The following is a 23,100-nucleotide window of genomic DNA, read 5'->3' on the forward strand; positions in this document are numbered from 1 at the left end:
TTTTAAAATGGCTGGATCCGCCCCTGCCAAATGACCCTTCCATGAAATCAAATGTAAATATAGAGTGTTGATACTGTCAGAGTAGTTCAGGAGTAGACCAAGTGACCATATTTCTATTCCCCAGTCACCCTTAAGGGTTCTTTTGTGAAGAGCAGAAGCTCTAAAAGTATCAGTAGCAGACAGAAATCATTTTGAAACTGTTGTTGTTTATTAAATTGATTGTCATTAAGCATAGTTTTAAATATTAGTGACTTAAAATAGCAGTTAAATTCATTTCATTTACATTTTCAAAATTTAAGGTTTTTTGTTGCCATGACAACAAAAACAGGTTTTATATTCTACCTTTTGTAGTGGGTTCATATATGTCTTAAACTTTAATCAATTTAAGGCACAACACCAATTTCATGTTATGATTTTGTGACAAAGTAAAATCTTACCAGGAAAAGTAGTGTTATTCCTGAGTCTTTCAACATTTGATAACATAGCTTTTGTTGCCATGGAAACTGAAATGGTTCTAAAATTATTTTTTCTAAATAAATTTCAAATAGTGTCTGTACTTAAATCATTATTATGAACACCACCAATTGCATAATATTATCTAATGACAAAATATAATCTTACTGAAAATAGAAGGGAATTTCACTTTTTTACAATTATTTCAAATATGAGTTTTTTGTTGCCATGGCAACAGAAATTTGTAATATATCACATTTTAAAGAGCTTTCTGTAATCTATATTTAAATTATTATTAGGCACACTTCTTATTTTTATACTATTATTTTGTGACAAAATATAGGTTTTCTTGGAAAAGTAGTGAAATTCACATTTTTTTGAGATTTTTGTTGCCATGGCAACAAAAAATGGGCGCAGTTCCCAAAATTTTAAAAGTTTTTGTTAAACAAGTATACTTTGGATAGTATCATGCACAGCATCAATTAAGTAATTGAATCTGGCAACTGAAGAAATTAAACGATCTTAAGCCTAAAAAATTCCAATTTTTGAGAATTAGCAAATTTGTATTTTTTTCACATTTTCACATCTATGATTTCATCTTATTGATATCGATTACTTAAATGTTGATAATATAATATGAAAATGTATGAATTGGTTTGCTCAAAACATATTTTATTTTATTTTTATTGTCAATCCTAATAAAATATATTGACATTTGAAATTAGTTGATTTTTGACATATTTAGCCCTCCATTTTAGGTAAAAGTACTGGCCTGGTTACCATGGCAACCAGTACAATTTTTGGAAAAAAAAGTTCCAAATTTTTTTTTCAGGGGTTAATCCTACTACTGTGATAAAATTTCATGTCTTTTTGAAAGGGTCATGAATCACCCTCTGCCTGGATTTTACAAAGAGCTGTACTTAAACTTCATCAAAAACTACCTTGACCAAATCCATTAACCGAAAACGGGATCGAACGACGGATGAGCGAATGAACGGACGGACCAACAGACGGACGAATAAACGAACGGACGCAGAGACCAGAACACATAATGCCCATGGAACATAAAAATTAGCAAATCATTTTTACGTAATACAAACATTTTCCTACATTTTTCAGTACTTTCATATCAAATGAATGAGTGAAAAATAATAAAAGGCTAACAGTTTTGTTGTTAATCTTTTTTTTCTTTAGTTCCACATTGATACAATGAGCCTAATGGTTATAGTTGTTTTAAGGTGTATATGCAATTTATTGTTTAAATAGAAACACGATAAGTTTGTGTAATTGTTTTATATTATATTTTATCATTTTAGTGTTTTTTATCGCTATAAACAACAACGGTAGCAAAATCATTTGTAGGTCTGTAGACATAAAGTACTTTGTCACTGATACTGTGAGATAGACCTATAGATAAGGTCTGTCTTTTGTATCAACGGGATTTCTCTAAAGTTATCAATGCATGGAGCTCTATGAAATGTTTAGGTACTCCGCCATTAGGTAAGAAGTATCCCATACCTTTCGATGATCCATATCAAGCAGACAGCCAACTTCTACTAGCTTTAATAGTGTCTATGTTTGCATGTTAACCAGACAGCTAGCATCGGCAAGATCTAATGGTGTTATTGCCTGTACGTCACTGTATATTGTTGGTGCTTGAAGTATAATACCAAAAGTTCCGACAACACAAGCAGTAGTAAATATCCACAAAAATAGTCTATCGATCACCATGGCGACATATTTCCAATCTTCCTTTATCTGAAACGGTAAATATGTAATACGTAATACATAATTTTTGAACAATTTTATGTTAAAACGTTTAAACACGGGTCATTTAAATTGATATGACATATATTTGTTACTATTGTTCAATTGATAATTTGTTTTAAACTTAAAAAAGATACCAAACTTATATTTTGATAACACTTGACGCGCGTTTCGGCTACGATAGAATTTTCAGTGGAGTGCGAATAAAAAGAGATGGATTACAATAACGTCGTCATAGAGCATTGAATACAAAAACCAAATCCAATATGTTTGCCAATTTGAAAAGGTGAGAATCAAATAGGGAAATGTCTTGTAGAATGTTTGTTCATAACCTACTTAATTAATTACATCAGTCCAAATACGTTTATAGGCATACATATGTATGATATACAATTTTCAAAGTAGGATCAAACAAAAAATATCTCACACAGTTTAGTTGTATTTGTTCACGTCAAAGTCTATAACATGATGTAGCTAACTTGTTGCGTTATTAACTGAATTATTCATATTTGTTAGTGAATGTTCTTATAAAAATCCAGTACTACACATTTGTCAAATTGAAAAGATTTGACTTGACAATACCAAATCTGACATCGTGTACTAATAATAATATCACAATTACTTGTTTGACCCGGCGATATCAACTTTTTCAAACCGGTGTGACGACCATATTTCAAACGCCAAACCAATGTTTTTGGAAATTATCTGTAAAATATTATATTTAATTTTCCAGATCTCGGTTTTGGTTTGTTATCCGGATTTGTTTTCTTTGTCGATTTATGAGTTTTGAACATCGGGGTCCCTCATTAATCTCTTATAGCAGTTTATATGCAGAGAGGACACCCATACACATACATTCCGTGTTTGCGTGAATATGCATGAGTCTATCATGTCAATTGATACAAGTAAGCGCCCTATGATGGTTTAGAGCGTATGATAATTTTAAGAAGTGTTGATGAGTGAAAAATTCACATATGTCATAGATTCTAGTTTTCGAAGTCGACCATTTGTGTCAATATCAAAGAATATGTTAACAAATGACACAGACCTTCTTGTTTCGGGAATATTCTTTAACTAAATTTTCATTGGAACATATAAGAAGCAAGCAAAGTAAACCATTTAAAAGGTTATAAGCATTTTTGCACTCGTAGGTGTAATACCTTCAACTATGGTACGTCACATCCAGTTATATACGAAAGTAGGTCGAAAAGAAATATTCCCTTGCATTTGACAATTGTAGGTAATTACTCCTATATTTTATTGCAGTAAAACATTTCTGTGCCATAAACATATGTCTTGGGTATTTCAAAACACCATTATTTTTTTATTTGGGATTTCTATAGAATATTTTGTAAACTTGAGGCTAGATGGTGACTAAACCTTGTACACAGATAAAATAAGGGGAGAAAATTGATTGATTAAATTCCAATGATGGTTACTTTCTTATATGCAATGAAATGTTACTTGATTTTTTTTTCTATAGTACTGGACAGGATAAAACTTTACTCATGCCATTTTATTGAAACATAGATAAATTCTGCATAATTTTTTTGAAAAGTGCAAATTTAACAAAGACTAATAGGGAAAAATCAATGGTGGTATTATTGTTGCCTTTATTACACCTGAGCCGACCTTTATTTGTGATCAGTACCTGATAATTAAGGACACCTAGGAACATAACTGATTATTCTGATGATTTTGGTTCGCACATAATACGAATTAGAAACTCGCATGTAACAAGCCCGACCTAATTTGTTTTAAAATATTCAATCGGGTGCTGGTTTTTCTATATTTTTTAGTCACGATTAACCTGAACGTCGAACTATGAAAACGCCGCTTTCATTACATCAGATTGCCTATCCGTTCAAAACACAAATTTCCGGTATATTTGGTTTTTCATGATTTTCAGCAAAGTATGTGATTGTGGCATTCTACTTGTTTGCATTCGAGCGTAGAAAAATAAAACCCTGATATCTTTGGTTAGATATTTAGAGGTAGAAGTAGCATTTGGATTGGTTATTAGTATCTTATATAAATAAATACACTTTTACTACCGACCTTTTGTCAGAAAATGACAACAGTAGTTGTTGTTTTATTGACATCGGACAATTTCATATTTGCTATGATTTGACGTACAGTATAAAATAAATAAAACTAATGGATAAAGGTCTGTAGATGTGTTATTAAGTCAAAATAATTACGACATTATGTTCCTTTGTCATAAAAAGGTTATTAATGGACATCTTATAATATTAAATGTTTTATTATTTCCAAAGTCATCTTTCTTTTCCTGTACAGAAATATTGTCATATACATGCAAATTATGTAGAATTACTGCTAGTGCAATTATTATATTCGGTCCCTCTTTTAAGTACACCATTTATCTGAAGCAAGCTCATCGGCGTCAATATTTTATTAAAACAATTACTGATTGTTCTTTGCAAACGAAATTGCATGTGATTTACCTGATCAATAGTGCTTTCTTAAGCAGTATTCCATCGCTGCAAATATCATTCGATTATGGTGTTTTTTTTTCTCAAATTCATTTTGTTGCAGTAAACAAAGTATTAGGAAAAGACTTAACAGTACAAGACAACAACACTATTACTGCGGTTGCGAACTTTATTTTCGTTTCTAACCAACAATGTCTTGTCAAAATCATTGATATAAGAAATTTCAAAGAATTGATTTCAATCGTTTGGTCCTTTTGGTCCTATGTTCTTCAATTAATTAATTAGAACTGGGTTTAAAGACGACAGACGCGCGTTTCGTCAACACAATACTAATCAGTGACGCTTAGATCAAAATAGTTTTAAAGTCAAACAAGTACAAAGTTGAAAAGCAAAAATTACCAAAAATTCCATAACCATTATGCTGAATACAGCTATGGTTATTTATGTGAAGGATAAGAAAATCCTCATTATTTCGAATAAATTATAGGTTTGCAAACAACAAATTTAAAGAAATAACCATATAATTACAAATATGGCGAAAAAAAATAGCGTAAGTTTATTTATTTTTATAATGACACTTTTTTTTCATTATATTTGCTTAAAGCTTGCTCTTTCGAATAAACTATAAAATGATATCACTTTTTGTTTTGTTTTTCTTTAGATTTGCTTAAAGCTTAATTTTTCGAATAAACTATAAAATGATATCCAAGCAAAATCCCTATCTGTTCCATTAGATCTCTTAATTTCATTTTAAACAAAATGTTTACTGTCAACATGCTAAAGCTTAAAATTAAAATGCGCAGGTGGGATAAACACTTATTTGAGCCTTATGTAAATAAAGACAACAGTAGTATACCGCTGTTCAAAAGTCATAATTCTAGTAAGAGAAAACAAACCCGGGTTACACACTCAAACCGCTGGAAACTATTAGAAGAAAACAACGGTACAACAGAACCACTGAAGTGAAATAAAAACAAACACCATTACAAAATACGCATAAACGAACTATTTGATTACAACTGCCATATTCCTGGCTTGGTACAGAACATTTCAAGAAAAATGGTGGTTTGAACCTGGTAGTATGGCGAGCTAAAATTCACCCTGATGACAATGTTAAAGATACCGTTAAATAGCATTATTACAATGTATGATAGGAATGCAGTACAAATATATCCAAGAACACTCAGGACAAGGAAATGCCTAAACTAATAATAAATAGTACATTCAGACGTATTAACCACAGAAAAACAACGAATACCTTAGAGTAGAAGTTGTGAAACATGTGATCAAATTTTACCAATACATACTTAGGTATCGGATGCTTCAAAAATAAAACCAAAGATAAAGGGACATTTTCTTTCTCTTGTTTTACTTACATGGTCAAAATCTAAAAGTTTAAAAATTATAGAGTCTACATCATATGCTTAAAGCATATTTTAAACAATCTTCCATATTTGCATTTGATCATGTTCGATATTCAAGCATTGAAGGACGTCGCTAACCAAAATGAATACATGTGTATTCGAAAGACAATACAAGCTCCATTTTTGGTAACATAAAGGATCAAAACAATCAAAAACCTAATAGAGGCAAACTGCAAACTACAAACACAACGAAAATGTAGGATATTGGCATCTGACAGGCACATAAAGAATGATGCCGAGATAAATAAGTTGAGATCTATCAACATTCTTTCTACCAAGGGAGAGCACGACCTTAGAACCATCTTATGATTAAGTCGGTAAAAAAATATTGGGTTTGACTCAACATATCGACCCTATGCACTCGAAATCTTAAACAACAAAACAAGTATTTACAGGATCACTCATCAAGACAAAAGTGTACATTATTGTATATCAGTACATCTTAAGTCATTTTTAATTTCTTAAAAAGTAAAATTATATCTTAAGAATATCTACCGTGTCGATGCACCCAATTTAGCTCCTTTTAGAGTACATGCGCTTCCCCAATATTTTTTTTTTCGTAACATTGATTTGTCTTATCTAAATTGATTTGCGAGATTTGAACATCGGTTGACTACATTGGCTTAAATCAACTGTTTAAATTTGATCTTTTTTCAGAATAAGTAAGCACAAAGTTATAATAAGTTAAGCATGTCAAGAGTAGTTTTATAAATTTTACTTAGTGGTTTTGGTTTGAAGAGTCATCATATATAGCTTTTAGTTTAACAGGTTAGGAATTATTTTAGTATCTTTCAATTATTGTACAGCTTTGATGTTGGTATAAAATCACAAATCAAGACTAGTACATCGGGGTTTTTTTTTGGTTTTTTTTTTAACTTTACCTAATATTCCCCATCTGTTTGCTTTCTTTTTTCCTATGGCTAACTTCCCTTCTTTTAAAAGTAGTAACATGTTTGCTCTAGTCATGCCGTTGACATATAGTGTTACATATTTAAAAAAGTTGAACAATTCTGCATATAGCGATTGCATAAAAACGTGTTAAGTTAGATCAGGACACTACACCAAAAAGTTATTGATTAAATGAAATATAATCATCAGTATACATGTTAACAGCTTTTTACTCTATGTACGGGGAAAACATGCAATAAAAGAATGGCATAATACTGAAATGTTATTCCAAGTGATTTGCTTTCATGAATTTTATTTGTTATTTGAAATGACGTTAAATGCATTCTCTGTTTTAATTGCATATCCGATATCATAAAGTTATTCTAACAAAACCTATCAAATCAAACCACAAATTCACAATTACAAATCTAAATTTATTTTTTGGTTATTGTTTTGTCTTTTATGTTGTCGTTTGTATCAATTTATTAACAGTTTTACAACGTTTTAGGGCTTCTTTGTCATTGTAGACCCTGACGGAACTGTTACATATTTTTTTATAAACTTGATAAATTTGCTATTTTGTTTAGACCTAATTATACCCTTTTTGGGGACTTTCACGACACAAAAAGATTAGATATGATTGTTTCTGATTGGCGATCAGTATAACCATAATTCTAAGTTGATCTTGAAAAGTAAAAAAAAAATGTTTAATTCTGATGTACATCTTGTTAATTGAAATCTTTTTATTCCTTTAAAAAAAATACTGGTTTCAATGTTATAAACCAATGAATGTTCGTTATAAAACATGTTGATATATGGGGTTATATATTCACACAAAGAGTCGGTACTCCAATAGGTATTAATTAAGCACCCCACCGACGATACTTTCATATCAAATAATCAAAACAAACCCTTCATAGAAATAAACAGATGCCTCTTAGAGTTACTGCGTAACCCTCGGTTTTTTAACTAGATTTGTATATCCTGAAAAGATTTTTGAGACATGAGCATCGGTTAACTACCAATTTCTCGTCTCTGATTGTGAAATGAATATTGACAGATAAGCATATACCTAAAAAAAAAGGAGTTCAAAACCTATCGGATTTAATGCGTTTCCCTCGGTTTTAGTTTGTTACCCCGATTTTGTTTTTGTCCATGGATTTATGTTTTGAACAGCGGTATACTACTGTTGCCTTTATTTATCGATTTTTCTCATCTAGGATTGTGTTATGAATATTAACGGATAAGCATATACCTAAAAAATGAATTCAACACTTACCGAATTTTCTCTGTCTGATTTCTTGAGATGGTCAGCGATGAAACAAACACTCTCTACCGCATCTCTTACAGCTTGTGGAACTGGTCGACGAAAGTGTAATCCAGATTCGTCGCTCGAAACAGCTTCTCTGCTGGCTTGTAAGAATCCTCTTTGCAAGTTAAAGTTATGCTGTAATATTTCTCTGCAGGTTTTACTTGGAGGTAGACCATTACAATGCTTTGGTTTATCATTTTTTAATTCTTTGTCTGGTCTTGGACGCCTCATATACAACAGTCTTGGTAATATACCAAGAAATAAACGCCTAACCCAAGGCGCCATTGTATGTGTATATGGTGACCGGAAGTGAACATTCAAAACAATAACAGTCACAAGAATAGATAAAGTTACTAAAATCATGGTAAATAATAAATATTTCCCTATCAATGGTACTACTATGGACGGTGGAATGATCTCGGCCAAAAGAAGAAAAAACACAGTTAATGAGAGGAGAATAGAAATGCACAAGGTAATTTTCTCGCCACTATCCGATGGTAAATAAAAAACTAAAACGGTAAGGAAAGAGATGGCAACACAAGGAATAATGAGGGTAACTGTGTGGAATAATGTCTTTCTACGCATGGTTATATTAAACGTAATATCCGGTTCTGCACAACATACATCATCTCTATAGTTTTTCTTTGCAGTAGTTTCTAAAATATCCCATTCTACGCTTTGATAAAATTGTCTCATATCAACACCTTTCTCTATTTCAGCAGTGGATGATTCGTCTTTTGAACATATATGAACTAAGTCCACTTGATTCCCATCGTACGTCCATGAACCAAATCTCATGTCACATGTTTGAACATCAAAGGGGAAGAACTCTACGTCAATTATACATGAGCTTTTATAAATTGCTGGTGGTTCCCAAACAACTTTTCCGTCCGGATGAAGAGTTGCTTTTGTCATAAGTGTGACCTCATAATTACCATCAGCACTGAAATTCCAATAATTCATTTAATATTTTTGTAGTCCTTAAATAACTTAGGTGGAGCTAGCCATTCACATATTCTATATTGATTTCGAATAACATGAATTCTTGGACGTTTTTTCATAAGGGAGTCAACATAAATACAAATAACATAATCTTCCCAATCCAATGTATGTGCGATAGTGCATAGATATTAGGGTCAAAACAAAACAGTGGTTTAACAAAATAAAAATTGGTTTTCAATGAAATTCCTTTCAGGTGATTCAAATAGAAATCTAAGGAATTTCAGAGAAAAAGGACTGACGAGAATTGCCTTGTGCTTTCTATTCTTTATAAAATATTCTAACCTGAAAAATAGGTAATACATTAATATAAGAACAATCATTTTATACATATTGTGAAAGCTATATCTTATTATAAGAATAGAACTTAATGAAAGAATGTGAAGCATCTGCATGCAAATTTCGAGTAGCGATAAACACTTTTTAGACTATTTAAGACTGAAACTTGTAGATTAAAAACCCCCATTTGCAACAACGCACGATAACTATCAAACGAATTAGATTATTTAAACAAATCATAGTTTGTGTTGTAATCAGTGTAAATTATTATAGGTCATTATGTTATGCCTTGAAGGAGCATATTGCATTGTTATCGCCAGATTGTTTCTTCAAGAAAGACCTATGGTTCTGAAAGGAAATAAGTCCACATTATTAGAAATAATGAAAAGATAACTCATATTTTGTTTAAAGTGCAATAAAAGATTACAAGTCAATAAAAGAACTACAATGATTTGTACATTTAAAATACTAAAACTGAGATGAGCCATTCAGGAGTAAATAAATACATGAATCTTTAAAAGTTTTCATCTATCTACACAAATAGTTACAAATACTTACTTATTATATAAGACAATGTCAGGATTCCATATGTCTTGAATTGGAACCTCTAAAACCGATAAATTATCATATTCTGATGGGTTCCACGTGAGACTTCGGTCATACCATTCCTTAATGGAGAAAAGTGGCACAACATATAACACAGTGCTTAGCTAAAAACCAAAGATAATTGGCACATTCGATGATAAAAAATAATATCGAGATGATCCCGGTACTTCTATTCGAAACAAATGAACCAGGACTTATCTTTTTTAAATATGTAATATGAAAGTAAATCTAACAATTTTGCTCCCCTTTTTTTCTTTAGATCAAACCGATGAACCTAATTATCGAATGCACCAATTTGAAAGGTGTGAGTGCATTCACAAAATCACAACGTCAACTGAGTGGTCTATAAAACAACATAGTTTACTCACTTATTATATAACACTATATCCGGAAGCCATATTTCCTGTGATGGCACGTACAAACGTTTGACGCCGCCATATTCTTTAGGTTCCCATTTAAGTTTAATATCGGACCACTCCTTTTTAGTAAGCATCAGAGACAAGCAAACATATCAATTACTGAATACAGCATTTTTTTACTCTTTCGAACAGGAAAAAAAAATCCGACGAAAATCACCAATTTATGAACATTCAACAGATTTAACGGCACAATAACACTTATATATCCCTCAAGTCGGTACATAATTTTTAGCATAACAAAAGATTTATGTTTTTCCTTTTATACGTAATTTTTCATTTAAACATTTATTTCCTTATTACAATTGTGCCTGTTGTAGTCAGGAATATGACAGTTGCTATCCATGAACTTTTGATTTTGCCATTTGATTAGGGATTTTCCTATAAGAATTTTCCCCGGAGTTTAGTTTTTTTGTTTTTTTTTTTACTTATTACAACAACACATATTTGCTGGTTCTTATTACAAACTGGCGACCTTCACTTCAGTTGGTTATAACATGTCAGGTATATTACAATACCGTTGGATAAATAGTGCAAGGTTATTGCTAGTTCAAAGAAATCTTGTTTCTTTTATAAATGTTTAAAAGAAAATACGTCAACGACAGACTATGCTTTAAGCAGATTGCGTATAGCGGAACAATAGCTAAAACACTTTCTAGCCGACTCACGCATCTATACGATAAATACTATTGAGGGCATTGTAGATCAGTAAAATATCTTATTGACATACCTGTCGAAGCCATACATTGGTAGTCATTATCTGGTTCTTTTCATCCTGAAACAGAAAATATGTTTTTCAGTTGTAAGTTTCTGTATTATTCATTAAAACATGCGTTAGAAAGGTCAGATAACATAAATAACGTGAAACTTTCAACTTTGTTTTGTTTTGGATGAAGGTCGAAAAAGTCTCAACAATGACATTTGACGGAAAAGCACTTCATCTTTTTGCTGTCAAAATGTACATGGTAAAATTTCGAGTTTCTCTTGAGCTTTCTACAGTTGATTAAGTCGAGGGACTCCAGCGATAAGAATAGAATAGAAAATTTGTGTAAGCATATGTGTTGATTGTGTGTTGGGTTTACTTCAAATGGTTAACTAAGTTTCACAAAAAACCAAAGGACATTTAAAACAAAAATAACGTTTCAAAAAAACAAAATCGTTTGTCAAAGAAATTTAGATGAAATATAACAAAGGGACATTCAAATTCATAAGCCGGAAATACACTGATAACGGCATAGCTAAAAATAAAAGATCACAAGGCAAACAACAGTATACAAAACACAAATTAGAAATCTGAAGACTGAGCAAAACTAACCCCACCGAAAATCGGCGATACTAGATGATCTTGCTCAACATAAGACACGCGTCGGACAAAGACGGTGATGTCTATCAAATCGGTATGTCACAATCGGGGGAAATTATGACGGAATTGTGGTTAAAGTATAAATCGATGGAACATATCCGTCGTCATGTGTGCAACAGATATTCCGTAACAGTTAACCAAATCCTGATGGCTTCCGTAATATTTTCAAAGGGATGCTTTCAATATTCACCACTTGGAACTCTTGGATAAATGACTTCCTTGTGAGCAGCAACTCTCTATCTTTGCCTATGCGTTTTAAGAGATTGAGAAGAAGATCCGATGAATAAATGTGATATCGGTGTGATTTTAACTTATTCAGTTATTGTAGGAAAAAGAAAAAACGGCCTAATAAAACTCGGTTAGGTAAAATTAATAAATTATGTGCAGTACAGTTATTGATGAAATTAATCCACGCAGCCCAAAAAACCGTGCAAAAACTCATACAAGTGGATAATAAAATAACAACAGACGTCAGAATTACTATGAACGATGTGCATTCCTCACGCCAGCTGTTTTATTAATAATCACCAAGGAAAACTATTATTAATTACATTGCAGCGAATCAAAGGATCTATTAAGACTTTGTATATTGTAAGAGAAACATATCTGCGTTGATATTCATTACTAAGTAAACGTAATTTATTGACTAATTGCTTACGAATGTCTGGCTGGTAATTAGTTGATTAATTGATAAACATTAGGTGTAAGAATTAATTATTTCACCGCCTTCTAAAATAAAAAGCATATGATTTTGACTGAAGTGTTATGCTTTGTAAAAGAAATAGATAAGAAATGGATAAATATATCATTTCTGTATTTAGATATAATAGGAATTGGTGTAAACATAACAGACACGTGTTAATATGTTTTGTGTACGAAACCGATTCAGATAGAATGATACGTGTTTCTCGGTTTAACTAATTAGGCATACGTACCTAGCCAGGTATGCAGGCGAACACAAGTTTGGGAAGACAATCACAGCATGATGTAGCTAAGTACACTCGCGACCAGAAGTGTGGAAAGCCCATTACAACATGATGTATCTACATTGTATGTAGCCTTGTGTCCAGAAGTTTTAAAAGACAACCATATAATTTGTTTAAATAGGTACGCTGTCGACAAAATGTTTGGGAAGACAATCGTGAAATGGTGCACTTAGTAACGCTATAGCGATCAAAAGTTTGGAAATACAACCATAGCAACCAATAGTTTGGGAAGACAGCTATGACATGATGACCCTTTGAAGACTTGAAAACAAAAGTTTGGGAAGACAGCTATGACATGATGACCCTTTGAAGACTTGAAAACAAAAGTTTGGGAAGACAGCTATGACATGCTGAACCTAGGAAGACGGGTAAACAAAAGTTTGGGAAGACAATCATGGCATGGTGTATCCAGGCACGCTTGCGACTAAAAGTTTGTGAAAACAATCATGACATGGTGTATCTGGTCGGTGTATCTACATATAAGTATGTTCACGACCACAAATCTGGGATGACAATTATGACAAGTCATGATGTACCCTTTTCTACATAAGAAAATGCATGTACAAAGCCAGGAATATGACAGTTGTTATCCATTTGTTTGATATGTTTGAGCTTTTTATTTTTCCAATCGATTATGGACTTTCTGTTTTGAATTTTCCTCCGAGTTCTGGATTTTGGTGATTTTACTTTTTCTAATAGGTACGATCATGACAAAATGTTTGAAAAGATCATAGTGGCATTATGTTATTACATGTAGGTAAGCTCATGTAGGTATTAGTATATATCTCAATGAAACGCACCATTTTACATCAAACATATTTAAATATGAATCAAGGCAACACAACAATAGATTTAATAATACGAGATACATGTTAAATCGTTTTGCAAAGAATATGAATGCTTTGAGAAAGAGGAAATACAACTTTGAACTTTACAGTAGCCTGCTGAAAATAAAATCCTTTCAAACCCTTTAATGTTGACCGTATTACATATAATTCGATTGAAATTTTCAATAAATAGATGACTGTTAAAAATGCCCTATCATTCTCTCATAAAAATATCAATAAGTAATTCCAACAATGTATGTTTAAGTCTTATTTCATTTGTGGGCGTCAGGGCAACCTAATACTTTTATACTCCTACATAAATGCATTTCATAATTGTGGATTGGTAAAAAATTATGTCTTGCCATAAATTTTAGTGCATTTCATTTGTATTATGAATATTTAATGTTAGTTTACGGAGTTTATTGATATGTAAACTTCTGCGTTCGGACTTTATGCAAAGTTTGTGAATGACCTTTATCACCACCCAATAATATCGTCTAACAACTGTAAAACTATACTTAGTTACCAAAGTTTCAAACCATGAGCACGACGATAATGGGTAAATTTTGAAAGGCGTTCATAACCGAGTTGAGCACGAAACATGTGTTTACAGTGGACATAGAACTGTGATATTTTTATTCGTTCTCTCCTCATAGCCTTACTGTTATAGTTTATAAGTTAAAAAAGATAAAACTGTGTTAGTGACGGCATAGTCGTTTAAACAGTGCTTAAAAGACTAAAACAGTTAATAGCAAACAAACAAAAACAACTGAAAATAAATAAAACCTAATCATGAATCAACGAATGTAAACTAACACAGAAAGGGTATGGCCGCCGTTTCCAGAAGATGAAATGTGTGTACCACTTCGTTTGAACCTGTCGTATACAATTCGACCATAGATATGATATCAATTTATAAGTTTTCAAATATAAAAAATCTAGGTTTGAATTTATGTAATGCTTTTCATTTCCGAATAGAAAACCTTCCAGCAAGAATAGCAATAACATTGATGGTATACGATATATAATAGATGTCCTATAGCAATAACAGTGTTTTGTGTGAAATATTAGAGATGTCCTATTAAAAGAAAAGACGATGGCGTGGGTTATACGCTAATAAGATCGCAACCCTACAACATAAACCAAATTGCATCTATAACCATGCAAAGTAAACGATCTGTATTTTATGAAATTCATCTTAATTGATTAGTTTAAACATATTTGTTTATAGTGGATTGGGAAACAAGTTTTACAACTTATATTAATCCCTTTCCACTTTGCGGGTGCGAGTGCTGCCTTGTAGCGGCATTAGCCTACTCTTTTTCGAAATCTACAAGGGTGTCTTTAACGTGCAAGAGATATGGCTCTCTCTTTACACGGGTCAGCCATTTATCGCCCCCGTCCGACGGACTATCATCGTTTCCTCAAGACCATACTCGCAAATGGTGTCAAGGGAGAGCCGAAAATTGAGTTCCTGAAATTTTCATCCCAAACGGGAATCGAACCAGGAACCTTAATTGATTGTTTTCCTTTCTAATAATTTATTAGTTTCGAAATCGTTCACCGCTTTAAATTCATTCCTAAAATATGTATTCGGTCAATATCCAATGTTCCAGCGTTCAAAAGTGTGATTTTGAAAATTGAAAAACAATCCTAGTAAGCTAACTCCCATATTTTCACAATACTAGCTTTAACTAATTATTCAATTGACTCTATTACACGAATTCAATAGATTGATTCGAATCCCTATAGATTGGTATGACTTGTTAATTGATATTTTCATAGCTATTAGTCAGAATTATTATACAATCATGTTTTACAACAATATATCGCTGTCATTTTATGAAAATTGTTTCATTACAAATAAACGCTCTAATAAATGTTTCGTTAGTTTGTATGATATATCAATACTCCTTCGTGTATTATAAATTAATGTCGGTTTTAAACGACTGTGTATCGTTTAAGATTATATTCATATAGTATTTTCATATATTCAAAGAATTCTGCAGATTGATTGTACATAGAATTTCTTGTTTCGTATTATTTCACTTTTGCTTTTTCATAATGCTGTAAACTTTGTACGATTGATTAATAAAAAATTAATGAGAAAGAACGGACGAACCAATGAAAACTGAAGAAAGGAGGAAAGTAACGGTCTTATGTAACAACATTAGTTTTGTGCACAGAATTTCAAAACAGAAAATAAAAAATAATATAAAAAAAACTGATAAGTTTTTTATTTTAAAAACTGCAACATAAACTTCAGAACTTCTGAGTAGAACACTTCTTTATGTTTTGACCTAAGCAAATGGTTGTTAAGGTGAATGATTTTATTTTGTACCTTGACTGCAGATGAACATCCAAAAATTACTTCCCTACACAGGTCTCTGTATGTTGGTACCATCGATTTTAAAATGTCATTTATCCGATCTTTTAAAAAGTTTTAAGTCGGACCGACGCTACATCATGTATTTGAATATTTGAATTTAAAGTTCACTTCTGTGCATGTACATATGCAAGTGTGTGACCTTAGTTCAACTCTAAATGGTTAAAACGGCAGCTGACGCAACGTCAGATATTGCTACCATTTAGTGTAACAGAAAAATGACGTTAAATTGGAAACGCCGGCTTTATCTAATTATTCCTGCTTTCCTTTTTGGATAAATGCAAAGTATATCACAAAAGTATAAATGCCATGAGAATCCAATTCAATATGATTTTATAATTAACATAGGATAAACAATTTTTCTGCTAGCAATTATGTGTTTTGGAGGAATATTGGTGTCTAATATATATAGATGTGTATTTTTGTAATGTGTGCATCATTTCGTTTTGTTCAAAGCAGGACATTTATATTTAGTGGAGGAAGGAAGGCAGGTGGGAGGAACACGCGAATGCAGTTCATGCCGTCCCTAGCACATTACTGTTGTAGCGACGTCAAATTATGATAACGGACAAACTTGCAAGACATTTTCATTAATCCATATTTTTATAGATAACCCTGTAATTTGAATGTTATTTGGTGTACCACCTTCAACTTTAAAGGTACTCTTTATTGGTATAGTTATCAAAGCCGAAAAATAATCTTTACGAAATCAAATCTCTGGTTTTTTGGCCGTAAAAGTTTTGTGAAGGCATGAAAGTTTACTCGGACATTTCCGCAAGACATTGCAAATCTACTGTTTGAATTGAATATGTAGCTCAATTTATTTTTTAAATTCGAATTTTGGGAGCTAACACTTAGTACAAAACATTCGTGCTTACAATTTAATGAATTATCTGTCAAAATTTTATTTTTGAACTGAAATGTTTCAATTTTCCAAGTTAAATTTCCGATGGGACATTTCCGTACATCATATTTTTTGGAAAATATGTATAAAAATTTAAAATGGAGACAGCCATGTTAACCAATACTAAAATATATCACGTCATAGAATGTGCATGCAAAATTTCGAAGAGTTGCGTGATCATTTCGCGAATTGTTCGAGTTTTATGTTTCCAGTTCGTTAAATGGGACAACGTTAAGTAAACGTTTTTTCGGATAATCTGGGTCTTCCTAAGCCTATGAATTTTATATTTTTATTCTTTTTCTATCATAATGTGAAAATTTAAGAATCAACCTTTATTTTCATGTATAATTTGAAATATTTATTTCAGTATTTCTATAAAATTTTTCCCGTCAAATATTTACTTAACGCTATTTTTCGTGGTAGTAGCAATATCTAACGTTGCGTCAGCTGTGTTATACATGTTTTAAAAGGTTTGGACAAGTGTGTTACCTTGTGTTTTATAGGCAGAAATTTAAACCTTATACGAGACATACAATACTACCAAGGAAACTGTGTATCTACAAAGCATCCGAAAATTCTCAACTGGACACTTGCATAGACAGATCTGGATGAAAATAGCGTAGGACAAAACAAACCCCTGGTCATGTGAAGTTGTTAAAAATACGGTGGCCACATAGAATACAACATAGGCTACAAGTGCAATTGTAAATTGGGAATTATTTGAATTCATATTTTTGTTTTCAAAGTTTTAAAAAGTTTATTTGCCAAAATTTACTTTATATCGGGTTTAGATCTTCTTTAAAAACATTATAAAAAGTATGGATCACAGAGCTTTTTAAACTTATAAAATTGTCTGATTTCGTAATACTAAACGATAGAATTTAAAGATTGAATATATGGGAAGATAGTTCTTGGTCATAATTAGCTTTCATAAAATAAAAAGAAGAACCATGGTCACGGAACCAGTTTTCTTGTTAAATAAGATAAAAAAAAAATCACATTCCTTTATAAAAAAAAAACTGTGTTTTCTCCTATTAAATGGCATAGTTGAAAAACAATTATTCGTTATATAAAGAGTCTGCATTGAATTACTGTCGTATTAATAAGATAAAATACATAATTGCTATAATTGTCTTCAATGTGATAAAAAGTCTACAAGTGAAATACAAAATACAATCTACATACCGATTTTATTCTTCTATTTTACAATATAAGATGATGGTAGACGTCCGATCTTCGTTAACACAGGACATTTGATAAACAAACAAAAAATAATGTGTAAAAAAAACTTATATTATATTGACTTAACACTTATTCATGCACAACTTGTTAAAACTCAGAAATCTAAAGGTTGACAAATGATATGAAAACTATTCAAAATATGAGAATCTTGAATTGACTTGTAGATCGCAATCGTTCCCCCTTAAATTGCATTGTAAAGATCTAAACCATATACCCTATATCTTAACTATAGGTATAAGAATATGTGGTACGAGAACCAATGAGACAACTCTCCGTCCAATAAATTACAATTTGTAAAGGTAAAACATTATTGGACCAAGTACGGTCTGCAACACAGCCTTGGCTCACACCGAATAGCAATCTATAAAGGTCCCCAAAATGAAAAGTGCTAAACCATTCAAACAGCAAAAACCAACGGACTATGTTTTTTTAAACGAGAAAATTGAAACACTTATATATGAACCACAACAAACGACAACTACTGAACATCAGGTTCCTGTCTTAGGACAGGTGCAAACAAATGCATTGGGTTTAAACGATTTAAATGGTTCCAAACTATTTCTATTTAAGGCATCCCTTTGTGTATACTTAATGTTTTAAAGCATTTATGAAAGTCTACATTTTAATGTTATATTTTACAGATAAAGTGAAATAAAATTTAGAATGGAAATGGGGAATGTGTCAAAGAGATAACAACCCGACCAAAGACCAAAAACAACTGAATATCACCAAGTCAACATTCTAATGTAATATTAACAGATAAAATGAAAGTCTACATTTCAATGTTATATTTTACTGATAGAGTGAAAGGTCTACATTTTAATGTTACATTTCAAAGATAAAGTGCAAACTATTATTGACTACAGATTGATGGAAGACATTCTCAGAAAATCCAAAGGACACAATATATAATTAAAACAATTTTACAAAGAAGTTTTCAGATCTTAAATAAATATTTGAACAAGAAGGTAACCAAAAATCGAAGCTTATGACATAAAATCAATTGAAAATATAATGTTGAATGTACTATTAACTTGGTTTTTGCATACAAGTACATGTAATCTTTGTATTCTAGAAAAATACAATAAGACGTAATGGCGGTAACGAGAACAGTGCATTTCACTAGGGATTTGGTCTTGTTCAAACGCAAAAAAATAAAACCTTTGTTATTTATACGTTACAATTTAAAAAAATAAGTAGCATAACAAAAGAAATATAAAATATATCTAAAGTATAGTTTAAAAGTTTCATATCAACTTTTGTTGTCTTTTTAATAAATTTCATCCACAATTTATCCTGTTTGATTTCTTTTATATAAAACAAAGTCTTTTTTTCCACACCTGATGTATCAGTTCAAGTGTGTAGAATTTTTCAAAACTCAATAGACACATACTTTATAGTTCCCTAAAGGTTGTATTTCTTACTTAGTTTCAAAAGCTACCCGTCTTCAACCTTTTCCATTTGAAAATTATGAAAATATTAATGTTGATACTTTTCTCGATAACAACTACACTTGGATTTACCGTATTTTATGTTCATATCATATTGTCATTATATTTATTTGACTATACCGCATTTATCATATGCTTTACCATAAGATTAGATTAAAATTGCAAAAATTGATACCTCTTTCCAAAATTATTGAAAGCCATCATTTTGCATTTACCACAATAGTCAAGGTGTTAATTGGATACATTCAATCGGTGTCTGGGGTAGATCTAATACAACGATAAAATCTAGCTGCCTGTTTGATAGATAGAAAATTCAGATGAGAAACCTTGGATAGTTTACAAGTCCTGAACATGCATGAAATATTTGCCACTGAACATAAAGCAACCAAGAATCATTTAATTGGATAGTAGAACTCATAAAACATTTGACACACACTTAAGAGCGCACGTGTTCCTTGCATGATTTTCATGTCATGTTAGGGTCCAAAATTTTAGGGAAGATGTACACAAAAACAACCAAAATAGTCAACATAGAACAGTTGAAAGAGAGGTCAACTGTTACAAGAATCAAATTTATCCATATTTATTTTTGGATTTCTACACAAAAATCGGTGTGATTGTTGCATTTATGTTTCTCAAAGATGCATAAGTCCATGTAGATATTTAAAAAAAAAACTCGTTAAGCACGCGACAAACAGAAAGGTACGAATGACAAGCGATTTAAATTCCAATGGAAATAGGTCCATGATGCAAAAATAAGTTCGGTTATGTATTCATCGGAACTTGTCACCGACATCAAGCTCCTAAGAAAAAAAGTGGCATATTCTTACTAGTTTTTTGTAGATCAGTGGGTACAATGTAATATCATGTGACAAGGCTCAACCAGTTTGACATATAAAACATTCTGCCCATTTTTAACCAAATTTGCGTTTACCTAATCAAACTGAGAGATAAACGAAGACCTATTTTAGTCAGGGGCAATTCAATTATATATATATTTAAAGATGACATGCGTTATGGGTCTTTGAATAGTTATGGGCCCAGTAGAATGACTGATGCACGTGTTTTTTTTCTTTAATAATGCATTCTTATTAACGCGTATTAGAAAAAAAGAATTTATAGAATAATGGTTGAATAGTTTTGATGCATGAATTATACGGCGTTTCTTTATAAGCCAAATTAAGCAACTAATAGCGTACATGCATTAAGAAAACAATTTATACAAAAATATATAAATTGTAAATTGTCATAAAATGATAAACAACAAGAAATTGCAAATATTAATAAAATCTGACGAATTACAACAGTTATGAGTACTTACTATATCTATCAACTGTGACAATCGTATTCCCATTCTGACTGTGAGTTTATCTGAACTGTTTCCTACGGGACGTATCAACTTGTTGTACTTTCGTCCCTTTAGAAGGTCGTAATACAGTCTCCTGGCATCATCGCTTCCATAGCTTACACGGACGATAAAAATGCAAAGAAGATTTAAATAAAATAAAAACGAAACATCCCTCATATTCTATGAAATGTACACAATGTAGAGAAATTGATCTGTTTTGAAATGTTACACGGCTGTTACATTATTGTATACAGCGTGATGAATACTATGCCAAGTTAGTTGATTAGTGAAGTCGTTGTGCGCCATCTGGTGAGAAAATCTAGTAGATAGTAGTAATATTGAGAGAGTCGATAAAAAATAAGTGTGTTACGTTCAATATTATAATGAAGTTATATTAATAATTTTCTTTCGATTTCGATTTAATAATACCCTTAAGTAAATATTTAAAGACGTTTAAAAAATATTTTGGCTGTGAGGTGAAAGGAAATAACGACAGAGGATAATACTTTAAGTGTTAGTTTCAATATTTAATTTACAGATTTTTATTATGTCAAGTATCTAAAAATCGGATAATAAAGATTTTTTTTAGTAAATTTAAATCACGCATACAAATAAATCGAAACAGAAAAAAAATCTTAATAAGTAGATATGTTGTATCATTTCATTTGTCATTCAGACAGAAAATCGGCAAATGCCTTTTCATCTTATACTAAATGAAAAGCATGATACAAAAACGGAGACATAAAAGACCACTTTAATTTGCACCAGGACTTCCACGACGCGTGAAAAGGGTTGTAAAACAAGTTTGTTTACGTTTCTTTCATTTAGTTGGACAATGTTGCCGATGTTGCCTTTAATGTCTCGGCAAAGATATCAATTTGATGTGTGCGAATGCGGTTCTCACATTGTTCAGCTGACTTAGGTTCGTATGAAAGCATGCAGTGACATCTCTGTATAACTGCCTCCTCAGCTACCCCATGGAAACATATTTCATAGAGTCGTTACACGCAAAGGGTCAAAACAAGAACGCCTTATCTAATTTGCAAAATGGGTAAAGTATCATCATCTTGGTTTGCTTTGCCCATCACCGAATTCTAGCCTCGAAAGGACAACCCTTCGCAATTTTCAAAATGTGTTTAAAACTAAGAAATTTATTTAAATTACTTCAATTTGAGAAAACAAATTTATAGAACTATAGTTTATTTTATGTGTTTTCGTGCATCTTGTTTTACGGATGTGAAACAATTTTTATAAATAGACATATTGTGAATGAAAATAAAACAGATATCAATGAAATGCCACAGAGAAAACCAATCAAAGGAAAAGTATGTGTAAATTGAACACAGCTCGCTCAACCACTTTTTGTTTTTATCTTGCACACTAACTGCAAAGACATTAGTATATAAATAAACTCATCATAGATACCAGGACTAAATTATATATATACGCTAGACTAGCGTTTCATCTACAAAAGACTCATCAGTGACGCTCGAATCCAAAAAAGTTTTAGAAAAGCCAATAAAGGTACGAAGTGGAAGAGCATTGAGATCCAAAATTCCTAAAAGTGTTGCCAAAAACAGCCAAGGTAATCTATGCCTGAGGTAGAAAAGCCTTAGTATTTCAAAAAATTCAAAATTTTGTAAACAGTTAATTTATAAATATAACAATATCAAACTCGTCAATCCAAACAGTGTTTCTAAAAAACATGAGAATCCATCAAAGTAAACTTTTTATTAGTAATCGTATGAAGTTGTAGATCCGGAACCCTTTTTTGACTTTCAAGGAAACTATTTCTGATATAGCATTCGATATAGGAACTTCTGACGTACATGCAGACGGACGAAGGATAATCAAATGATCCGATCTCAAAACGGCGAAGACAAGAGATTAATCAACTGCGCGATATTTTTTTGTATTTCTTCAATCAATGACGTAATGAGGTTTTGATTGAAAAAAATAGACTGGCGGCGATTTGGTCTCTGGTGGACAGTTGTTT

At 31.6% G+C, this 23,100-nt stretch overlaps 1 protein-coding gene across 3 annotated transcripts in view; it reads right to left on the reverse strand.

The window, feature by feature from the left end:
* LOC134716024 (acetylcholine receptor subunit alpha-like) overlaps nt 1-21,469 on the reverse strand; it is a 37,837-nt gene extending 16,368 nt beyond the window's left edge. The window contains exons 1-5 of one of the 3 annotated variants that reach the window (XM_063578692.1): nt 21,078-21,463; nt 11,328-11,372; nt 10,550-10,659; nt 8,265-9,240; nt 1,788-2,211 (exon numbers count right to left, since the gene is read on the reverse strand). In XM_063578692.1, coding sequence (XP_063434762.1) covers nt 2,026-2,211; nt 8,265-9,240; nt 10,550-10,659; nt 11,328-11,372; nt 21,078-21,281 — 1,521 coding nt within the window. In that variant the 5' untranslated portion in view covers nt 21,282-21,463 and the 3' untranslated portion in view covers nt 1,788-2,025. Of the gene's footprint in view, nt 1-1,787; nt 2,212-8,264; nt 9,241-10,133; nt 10,244-10,549; nt 10,660-11,327; nt 11,373-21,077 lie in introns of those variants that run through there. The other 2 variants (XM_063578691.1, XM_063578693.1) reach the window with 2 other exon arrangements.
* Between the last annotated feature and the right edge of the window lie 1,631 nt (nt 21,470-23,100).

The sequence above is a fragment of the Mytilus trossulus genome, chromosome 4, assembly GCF_036588685.1.
Source record: "Mytilus trossulus isolate FHL-02 chromosome 4, PNRI_Mtr1.1.1.hap1, whole genome shotgun sequence".
Lineage (NCBI taxonomy): Eukaryota > Metazoa > Mollusca > Bivalvia > Mytilida > Mytilidae > Mytilus > Mytilus trossulus.